Raw genomic sequence first — 10,544 nt, forward strand, 5'->3', positions numbered from 1 at the left:
TATTTTTATTTGAATAAATAAAAATAATATATGTGTTGTAAATCTAATTTTTATGGAATTATAAAATGTAAAAATATATAGAAAAATAGTTTCTGATGAATTAATAATGTTAAAAAATTAAAATGATCATTCATGCCTATTAATTTTATTTTTTTTTATCTTTTTCAATTTTTCCTTTTTATATCTCTTTTTCACGTTACGTTGCATTGTTTCCTCTACCCTAATTCAAAACCTAGAGTTAGCCTTTTCCCCTGCCTAAGCTAGATACAATCCAGCTAGGTAGAAAATTTAATGGTATCCCTCAAGCGCTAGGACAAGGAATATATATAGTGCCAAGTGATGTGATGATATAGGTAAGACCGTAAGAGCAACAGTTGGTCTACCTGCACATGAAGAGTCATTAGATATAAGATAAATATTAATTTGTGTTCTTATACATTAATCAAAAAATTAAAATAAGATTTTTTTTATTAAAATATATAAAATTATATATATTGTTTTTAATTTTTTTTTATGTTTTCCTATGATTTTTATTATAAATATTTTTTTTAATTCTTTGACTAATGCATTAAGATACAGTCACTAATTAGTAATATCCTAATTATAAATATCACATTAACAAATAATTTATTGGATTGGATGATTTAACTTTTGATTAAGAGGTTCCTTTAACTTATATAAAGTATAAATGAGATTAAACATTTTATTGCATTTGACTGGCAGTGCAATTGTCTTATGCATTTTAAGATGATTGGTTTTGTAAGTACTAATTATATCAATAAAATATTATAGAGTGGTTTAGTTCCATATATTTTTACTTAGAGTAAATTATATAATATCTTCATAAGTAAATAATAGTTAGTTTAATTTGATTATTAGTTAAAAAGACTTTAGACCTAGGCCTACCCACGAACCTTCCTGGACATGTCATTTTAAGTTTACTGTTACATTTTTTTTGTATTATTATTTTTTGTTTTCATTGGACTCTCATCTCTCAAGTAGTTTTCAATTAGTTCTAACCACCTTCCATTGCTCCCTATATATATCTCCTATCACTTGGATTTGTTTTCCAACCCACTCCTCCCTCTTAAGTCCAAATTCCAAAGTCAGCTCTTCACTACAATAATATTGTTCCTTCAATTCCAGTTCCATTTCCCATTCCCATCAACACCTTTTCACTACATACTTGTTATTACACACTCTCACTAGCTACATATATCTTATCTCTAGCCATGCCTGAGGCTCCTAGCCAGTACCTTTGCAACAAGCCAAATGGAAAACTTGATGATGGTGGTGCTACTAATACTAGCATCATCATCGAGCACAACAATAAGAAAGCACTCAAATACATTGAGGATGTTACTAGCAACGCTGATGAAATTCAGAAAAGGGTCCTTGCTGAGATCCTTTCTTGTAGTGCACACGTTGAGTACCTTCAACGCCATGGCTTGGAGGGGCGCACGGATAGAGAAACATTCAAGAAGATCATGCCTGTGGTGACATACGAGGATTTAAAGCCAGATATTGATCGTATTGCTAATGGTGATGCCTCCCCAATTTTATGTTCCAAACCTATTTCTGAGTTCCTCACTAGGTCAGTATATAATTATATTTTAAGGTTGATCCTCGTTCTCAATTTCTTTCATTTCTCTTTTTCATATGGGTTATTATTAACATACAACTAATTTTTCTTTCAGCTTTCTGTTTTTTTCTTCATGATTTCTTTCTTTATTTATCATCTCATCATTTATTATATTTCTCAGTTGCTCTCTTCTTTTATTATTATTTTTTTCTTCTTTATCTGTATCTTCTTCCCATCCATATATCCTAAAAATAGGGTGGAACTTGTACTTTACTATAATGATTTTTTTATTTGAAGAAAAATATTTTTTTCACACCAGCATAAACTGAGTGTGAGAGATTGATAGAAAAAATGATAGATATTAATGATGTAAAATAAAGAAGATAAATATAAAATAAGTGTACAAATTAAATAAAAAAAATGACGTAGTGTGAGTCATGGCTCAGGAAAGTACCATTAATTCTTTTTTCCGGAACAAAAGCATTTATTTTAATCATTTCTTTTACCATCAATTATATTGTATCTCATGTGATAAAATGCTAGATAGAGTAACGTGAGGCAATAAAAGAGCAAAAGAAGCTTTTTTAAGGAGTGTAAAAGGAACGTGAATAAAGGTGATGTGAAATAAGTTGTCTTTAGAACATGCATATATATTGCGAAATTGAGAGTAATAACAGTACTGATGTATGATATGGGGTTAGTTCTATATTTATTTGAGTAATATAATTCAACTCTTAAACATAAATTGATATTCTTTCATTTTTTATGGATATTCCTTCATTTTATTTTCTTTTTATTTCTCTTTTTTTTTATCATGGTTAATATTTTCTCTTTTTTCTTTTTTTTCACTTGGCCTATTGACACTAAATGGAGTGTACTATTACATCTTTTTCACACTATTTTAATGGCTGGATACTCTTAAATATATATTATATTATATTAATTATATTCTCTTATATTTCACTTTCACCTTGTTTCTATCTCTACATTTTCCATGATATGCATCAATTTTTCTCTGTTCTCTTTAAGCAACTTGTTTTCACTAGCTAATTAATTAGCACAACTGTGATCTCTCAATCAAAAAGAAATAATCAAGAAGAGAAACAAGAGGATGTGAATTATAAAAAGAAAATTATGAAAAAGTGTTGTAAAGAGAGTGAATGAAATAACATTATTCTGTTGATTTAATCTAGCTCTGGAACATCTGGAGGGGAGAGAAAACTGATGCCAACCATAGAAGACGAGCTAGAGCGAAGATCATTGCTCTACAGCCTCTTGATGCCAGTGATGGACCAATTCGTACCAGGTTTAGACAAAGGCAAAGGAATGTACTTTTTGTTCATAAAATCAGAATCCAAAACCCCTGGTGGACTCTTAGCTCGTCCAGTTTTAACAAGTTACTACAAAAGCTCACACTTCAAGAACAAAACACACGGTTTAAATTTTGACCCTTACACAAACTACACTAGCCCCATTGAGACCATTCTCTGTCAAGACTCTTACCAAAGCATGTACTCTCAAATGCTTTGTGGACTTTCTCAAAACGAGCATGTTCTCCGTGTTGGTTCTGTTTTTGCCTCAGGTTTCATCCGTGCCCTCAAGTTCTTAGAAAAACACTGGGAAAGTTTGTGTCATGACATAAGAAATGGCACCATTGACCATGAAATCACTGATTCAACCGTGAGAGAGGCCATCATGAAAATACTCAAACCAAACCCAAAACTTGCGGATTTTATAGAGGGTGAGTGCAAGAAGGGTTTGTGGAAAGGGATCATTACTAGGTTGTGGCCTAATACCAAGTATGTTGATGTTATTGTGACTGGAACCATGGCTCAGTATATTCCTATGTTGGATTACTATAGCAATGGTCTTCCTCTCGTTTGCACCATGTATGCTTCTTCTGAGTGTTATTTTGGACTCAACTTGAACCCTTTGTGTGATCCTAGTGAGGTGTCTTACACCCTTGTTCCCACCATGGCTTACTTTGAGTTCTTGCCACTTAATAAGATGAAGGGACATGCCAATTCAATTTCTCACACCGAGCAGGAACTTTTGGTTGATCTTGTGGATGTGGAGCTGGATCAAGAATATGAGCTTGTGGTCACCACTTATGCAGGTAAAATTCCAATTCTTTTCAATTTCAGAAAAAAAAAAAGATGCTTTTAGGAAAATGCTTATAGTTGGCATGATCGAAAATGAAAAATATTTTTTGGACACTCCAACTTTATAAACATTTTATTAATATTTTTTTATTTATCTTTTTTTATCACATCATATATCACTTGTTAAGAGTTTCTCTAATACTTAAAAAAAATTAAGATTTTGATACCTTGTTTTTAGAGTGAATATATATAGTTGAATGAGTTTGAGCACATAAAGAAAAAAAAAGGGGTACATTTAAATTTATCATAAAGTTTCGCTTATATTTATTATTTTTCACTTTTTGATTTATTTTTCTCTATGGGGTGGAATAACATTATTGGAATATCTAATGCAACATTTAATTTCCATATGTCAAACACACAAAAAAGTGGAAATTTTAACAAAAATATCCTCTCTTTTTTTCTCCCCACTTATATACCTGTCACTCTCTTGATTGGTTAAAGAATCTTTCGTTATTCTTTCCAAGAAAAAAAGTTCCCACAAAATAGCGTTAGTACGCTCATAGAGACATTGATTAAGCAATAAAAGAAATAAATATTTATTACAAATGTAAACATAATTTTGCATATTCAAATATATTGTTTTCTTTCTTTTAGTTCTTTTTTATCAATACCCTAAGTACATGAATTAGCATATGCCTTACTACTTTTTGTTTGATTTAATTAGCTTCTAACAATTATGTCATCATGCACAATCCACACACAGGACTCTACAGGTACCGGGTTGGCGACATCCTCCGTGTGGCAGGATTCAAGAACAACGCTCCTCAATTCAACTTCGTGTGCCGAAAGAACGTTGTTCTGAGCATTGATTCCGACAAGACCGACGAGGTTGAGCTACAAAACGCAGTGAAGAATGGAGCCAAGCACCTTGCAACATTGGGTGCATCACTCACAGAATACACAAGCTGCGCTGACACGTCCACTATACCAGGCCACTACGTACTATACTGGGAAATTAACATGAACAATAATGATCAAACCCCAATTCCAAGTTCTGTTTTTGAGGAGTGTTGCTTTGCAGTTGAAGGGTCTCTCAACAGCGTGTATAGACAAGGAAGAGTTTCCGAGTCCATTGGGCCATTGGAAATCAAGATTGTGGAGAACGGAACTTTTGATAAGCTTATGGACTTTGCCCTTAGCCAGGGTGCGTCTATAAATCAGTATAAGACACCTCGTTGTGTGAAGTATGCTCCCATTGTTGAGCTTCTTGACTCCAAGACTGTTTCCAATTACTTCAGTCCAAAATGTCCACAGTGGGTTCCTGGTCACAAGAAGTGGTGCATGTACCCTTGACAACAAATAATATTAATAATGCACTGGCTAGTGTTGAAGTACTGTACTAGTATAGTTAGTGGAGAAATTGCTTTATCTTTGATTTCTTGTATTAACTCGTAGAAAAGCCATCATGGTCGTCCATTAATGTGGTAGTCTCTCTTTGTAGTTTTGTTTTCCAATCTGGTGCAAGATCTTTAATTTACGGACTCTCCTAGCTAGTTACTATATTGCAAATTACTTATGACTGACTGGTGTCAGTATGTGTTAGATGTTTCGAAGAAAAGTTTTATTTTATAATAATATTATTCGATTTTGAATAAAATTATCTATCATAAAAAACATATGTGATTTATACAAAACTATAAACTTAACTCGTGAACATACATATGCCTAGTAATCAAGTCTAAGGAAAATCACCATTAGGTAGTAGTATCAAATAAATCACATTGCACTGAGGGATACATCGATAAGCATAACAACTAAAAGACATATGAGCGAGGTGTTTGAGTTAAAAAAGAATCTAGACTTTTTGAATAATATGACAATTTCAATAGTCATGACTACTACTCTACATCATCACTCATGAAAAATTCTAACTTGGTATCAAAGTTTAATGATCTACAGTTCTGTACCGATATCTAACTAAAAAAGAAATTAGTTGGGTCTATGAGAAAAAAATGCAAACTTAATTAGGCGAACTAAAAGGAGCAATCATCCTTCTTCCTCCTTTTTTTTTAAACAGGAGAACAATAAACTTAATCATGTCTTATGAGATAACTTGAGTGTAAGTCCAACATAAAAAAAAAAAGTCCAAATAAAAATAATAATAAAAGAAACTACTACAACTAAAAAAATAGTCTGAAACTAAAATGATACGTGATTCTCATTACTTTTATAAAATATATGCAACTCTGTTAATGAATCCACGTCATCTTTCTGTCTATCGGGCCTCTACGAGAAATTTGAAGAAGTAACTTATTTAATCACTTCGGATCACCTCAGTTCAGTAACAAAATGATGAGGTGCAATTAGAATTTAGAAAGGCACAAGTAGAAGTCTAGTTGAAATATTCACTTCCAAATATCAGGGAATTGACCCACGCCACATAGTAACAGTAGATGTAGATGGATCAAGAGGGACTATAATTTGGGTTTGCCATGTAGGGTCAGTTCTTTCCTTTTTCTTGTCTGTACCTTTTCCCACTCAACATTCTCCCAATTTCAGCCAAAATACATGTACCAAATTTGATTTCCATGCGTCTCAATCTCAAACACTATTTTTTGTGAAAGGAACTTATCATTATTATCTTGACTTTAGTGATTATATATACATTTATTTTTGGGATAAAATACATGGACAACCTATGCTATTTAACATCTCAAGATAGAGAGAAAAGTACATATCTAATGATAATTAAATAAGGTAATTCAATAAAAAATGGAAAGTAAATAAAAAATAAACAAAAGAATGAGGTTAGGTTTATGATAAAAAAAAATGATATATGGATACCAATATATCATTATCCCTAGTTTTTTAGGCAAACTCACTATAAACTTTCTATCTTTCTACCTTTTAAATTTGGCTCCGTAAATAAAAATAAAGTAAACAATCTCAGTTATTTCATAAAAAAACCAAACAACTATTGTTATTTTAATTCACATATATTTTTTTATACGTATATACTTAATATAAACTATTTTAATATATTGCTTACTTTATCCTTTAAATCCCCTTTTATGACTGACAAAGCCAGAGCTTATATACTTAGTCAACCCGTTAGTGCCTGGAACGTACTATCACACTCTGATGGCAAAGTTCAGTGCATATAAATGATGGCTGGTTTACTTAACGGGAAAAGTATGATGATTGGGTTCGGCACCTAATTCTTGCTCTCCTTTTAGGTTTGCCAGCTATTTTCTTTTGGTCTGATGCCAGCTTTAATTTGGAAAAAAAAAAGGATTTCATACACCAAGTTTTCTTATATATATATATATATTGGAATACCCAAAATATATTTCAACATTAGTCGAAGGAAAGTGAACTGTGAATTTAGGTATATTTTAATTTAATATTAACGATTTAATTCATAAAGTGTATACTTTATAAAGAGTTTTAAATTTATCATCTTTTAATTAAAGGAAAGTGAACTGCAAATTTAGGTACATATTTTTAATGTTATATTAAAGATTTAATTCATGAAGTTTCTATTTTATAAAATAATTTATTTTTGTCATCTTTAATTATTAATAACGTATGGGATATGATTAAAAGATAATTTTATTTTTTTAAGAATGTAAAAAAATAAAAACATATAAAACAAATTTCAGAAACAACAAACAAACGGTAAGTGTCAAATTTTCCTAATCCTTAGTCTCTATTTTTTTTTAAACACGAATTCTATTCTAAGATAATTTAGTAATATAAACTCTTTCTGTTTGTCGGTTTTCTTGTACACCTTTTACTTTTGAGGACAAAAACTAAACACATAAACCACTTAATTTAATTGTTATTGTACACACGCATATAAATTATTTCGGATATACAAATTTTATTCTATATTTAAAGAAATAGCCTAAGGTAAAATTCACGTCCACCTCATTTTATCAGGAATATAATTAAAAGAAAAAGGAAAAATAACTTATGTATCGATTAAGCAAGTCTGTCTCTTTTGCTTAAATAAAAATAGTAAATGTCATAAATTTCACTTGAATGTATAAGATAAATAATTAACAGATACGCAAATAAATATTTTATTATTGAAAAAGTAAAGTTTTTTTCTGAGAACATGCGGGGTGACCTACTGAAATGCCACTTTTGCATTAGAAGAAGCCCAAGAAAATCCCATCATTTGCCGCCTAAGAGTATCTCTTGCATTGCAATGTCCTGTGTGTAATATCATTTCTTCTAAGGCCTTCCCATGCTTTGGGAGAAACTTTGCAAGTGCAACATTCTCATAACCAAGAAAACCATGAATTTTGCAGCACTTCCAAGTGTTGTAGAAAAGACTCTTTCAGACTTCTCTCCCTCAGTGATAGTCATGCCCCATAAGTCTCTATTCCATTCCTGATCAAGAGGAAAATCAACAAATAACTTTGATAAATTGTGTAGTGCTTTGTATATATGAGACCAAAGCTTAAAATAACAATAAATTAATGTTGATTATATAGCTTACTTTTCTTTCAATCCTGTATTCGTGAATGATCTTGAGAATCAGAGTGTTGAGAGTGCGAGAGCTCTTGAATAAGAGTATCAATCCAGGCACATTACTTCTGTTGAAACCAGTATGCAGCTCTAAATGTTTAAGATTATAAAATGGCTGAATAAGGAGGTGATTATTTGATAGAATCTGCAAGAAGACAAAGGAAGGAAGTGAATAAGGTTGTAAATCTATATATTTTCACATTCAAAAAAGGAAATACAAAAAGAGATTCAGAAAATTATTGAGATTTATATCCGCCAGTCAAATTTAATTAGAATGACTGATTCTGCTCATCAAATATGACCAATATTCTCATAATCATGAATGAAAAAAAAAATCACACTATGCATCAATCAAGTAACAAGTTAATACTATACAGTTTAGAAAAGTAGAAAAACTAATCTACTAGCATTGATGAGCGATTTAGGTAGTGTATATGCATGAGATCTTAATTAAGTTCAAAATCATTGTACAATAAAAAAAAATTAACAAATCTTTCATGTTCTCTGACTTAATTAAGTGTTTAATATGTCTATTAAATTAAATGCATTGAAAATTTATATTATCTAAAATGCAAAATGCATTGAGCTGACGTGCAATACCACAATTAAAATTTTATTGGTATAAAGGACATTTATAACACTAGCTTCTTGGTGGTATATCTAGAGTGGTATTATTAGAATCTAAAACTCAATGTATTATGTGATATGATGAGTTGAAAGTTGTAACTATTGCATTTTGAAAAGAAAAAAAAAACAAAAGAAGAGGGACATTTTTTTTCTTTCTGGCACAATGCAATAGCTTATTAATTTCTCATATGCATGCATGATATGTATGCATTATTTTATGGACAGATGAGTGGCTTTTAAACTTTTCAAAAGATTTACAACATATCAGACAAAGAGTCAAAGTGCTGATTATTCATAAGTGACGAAAATAAATTGAACATTACTCTTGCACAAAACATGCAGCAGAATATATATTGAGAATTGAAGTTTCATATATATATATATTTGATTGACAACCATAAATTTCTATGCACTCCTAAAGAGCTAGAAAATGAACTTTACCTCAATAGTTTGTTGAGAATAGTCCCATATCGGGTAATTCATGAACATGATAAGTGCTTATATAGTTGGATAGATCACCCCCTTATGAACCGATTTTTAAGGGGACCTTTCGGATGCCTTTGCTACACTATAAAATTTAATATGATATCAGTAATTGCATTATGTTGCCAACACAAATGCTCAAGCTTTGGTGCATTGATTTTCACCCAACTCTTGCCACTATATGCAATTAAAACACTTGGTCAATCTCATCCTCTCAAGAAAATGACTAGGGAAAGAGATAGGGTTTGTAGATATTGAAAGTCATGTGTCTCATAACCGATGAAGGAGGCAAACGAAACCCTGATTTTAGCTTCAAAACCCTAAGAGTTTCACTCCAAATAACACATCTAGGAAAGTTGAAGTAATCATCTGTACAAACTGTGGAAGCTTCTATATCAAGTTCCCTAACGTTGTGCCTAATAGCCCTACGGATCAAACTATTCAACCGCGAAAAACTCAAACGTGCCCGAAAACAAAGAACCCTAATATCTGAATACTTATCACGAATAGAGAGAACTTGGGTTATGAAATCCATTGATGAATAATCCAAAGGTTGCATTGGCTTCTCAAACTCCAAAAAATTTGACGTTTTTGGAAGAGATTTGAAATGGGTTGAGGGCTGTGTAGTCCAGGTCAAGAAAAGTGGACCAAAGAAATTTCCATCTTTTAGAAAGAATGCTCATTTGTGCAACACATTTTATGGGGATTAGGAAAAGGATTTGGTGAAGAACTGCATCAGGGAGATCACTGATCCAATCCGTGGCTGCTTTTGCATCGTTCTCTACAATTTGAGCCATCTTCTTGCGTTTTGCGGATCTTGTTTCCATTATTGCAATAATAATATCATCTCCCTGTGCCTATTGCCTTCTTTTAATTTTTAGCTGTGTTATTATGTTATGTGATGATGATATCAGTGTTTTCTGTGGGCATGTGTATGTTGCATCTTGGTTTGTTGATCGGGTTTTGAACTTGTCAAAAGTAAACACAGTTAAAATAGGAATTTGTTTTAGATTTGAAAAATACGTTCTCTTATGAGCAGAGAATCACGAAACCTATTGAAACAGTAAAGACCCGGACCTAGCTAAGCTCGTTTTAAAAATGGGAAAATAACGTGTAATTAATATCTCTAAACTTTATAATTTATGGGTAGGAGTCCACTTAACATATAATAACTTCGGATATTCAAGCCAGAAAAAAAAATTGGATATTCA

At 31.5% G+C, this 10,544-nt stretch overlaps 1 protein-coding gene and 1 pseudogene across 1 annotated transcript; one reads left to right on the top strand and one right to left on the bottom strand.

The window, feature by feature from the left end:
- Positions 1-733: 733 nt before the first annotated feature.
- Positions 734-5,201, top strand: LOC100783196 (indole-3-acetic acid-amido synthetase GH3.6). Its single transcript, XM_003527426.4, has 3 exons — positions 734-1,594; positions 2,776-3,698; positions 4,451-5,201. Exons 1-3 carry the CDS (start codon positions 1,233-1,235, stop codon positions 5,038-5,040), a joined length of 1,875 nt encoding a protein of 624 aa, XP_003527474.1. The 5' UTR covers positions 734-1,232; the 3' UTR covers positions 5,041-5,201.
- A 2,618-nt stretch (positions 5,202-7,819) lies between these two features.
- On the bottom strand, positions 7,820-10,160 carry LOC100779236 (putative F-box/FBD/LRR-repeat protein At4g03220; annotated as a pseudogene).
- Between the last annotated feature and the right edge of the window lie 384 nt (positions 10,161-10,544).

Source organism: Glycine max, chromosome 6 (genome assembly GCF_000004515.6).
Source record: "Glycine max cultivar Williams 82 chromosome 6, Glycine_max_v4.0, whole genome shotgun sequence".
In the NCBI taxonomy this organism is placed as follows: domain Eukaryota; kingdom Viridiplantae; phylum Streptophyta; class Magnoliopsida; order Fabales; family Fabaceae; genus Glycine; species Glycine max.

Excerpts from the sequence above, each read along its gene's own strand:
- LOC100783196 (XM_003527426.4), top strand. The coding sequence starts at position 1,233 with ATGCCTGAGGCTCCTAGCCAGTACCTTTGCAACAAGCCAAATGGAAAA. Across the intron at positions 1,595-2,775 it reads ATTTCTGAGTTCCTCACTAG|CTCTGGAACATCTGGAGGGG; the intron begins GTCAGTATATAA and ends GATTTAATCTAG. Across the intron at positions 3,699-4,450 it reads TGTGGTCACCACTTATGCAG|GACTCTACAGGTACCGGGTT; the intron begins GTAAAATTCCAA and ends ATCCACACACAG.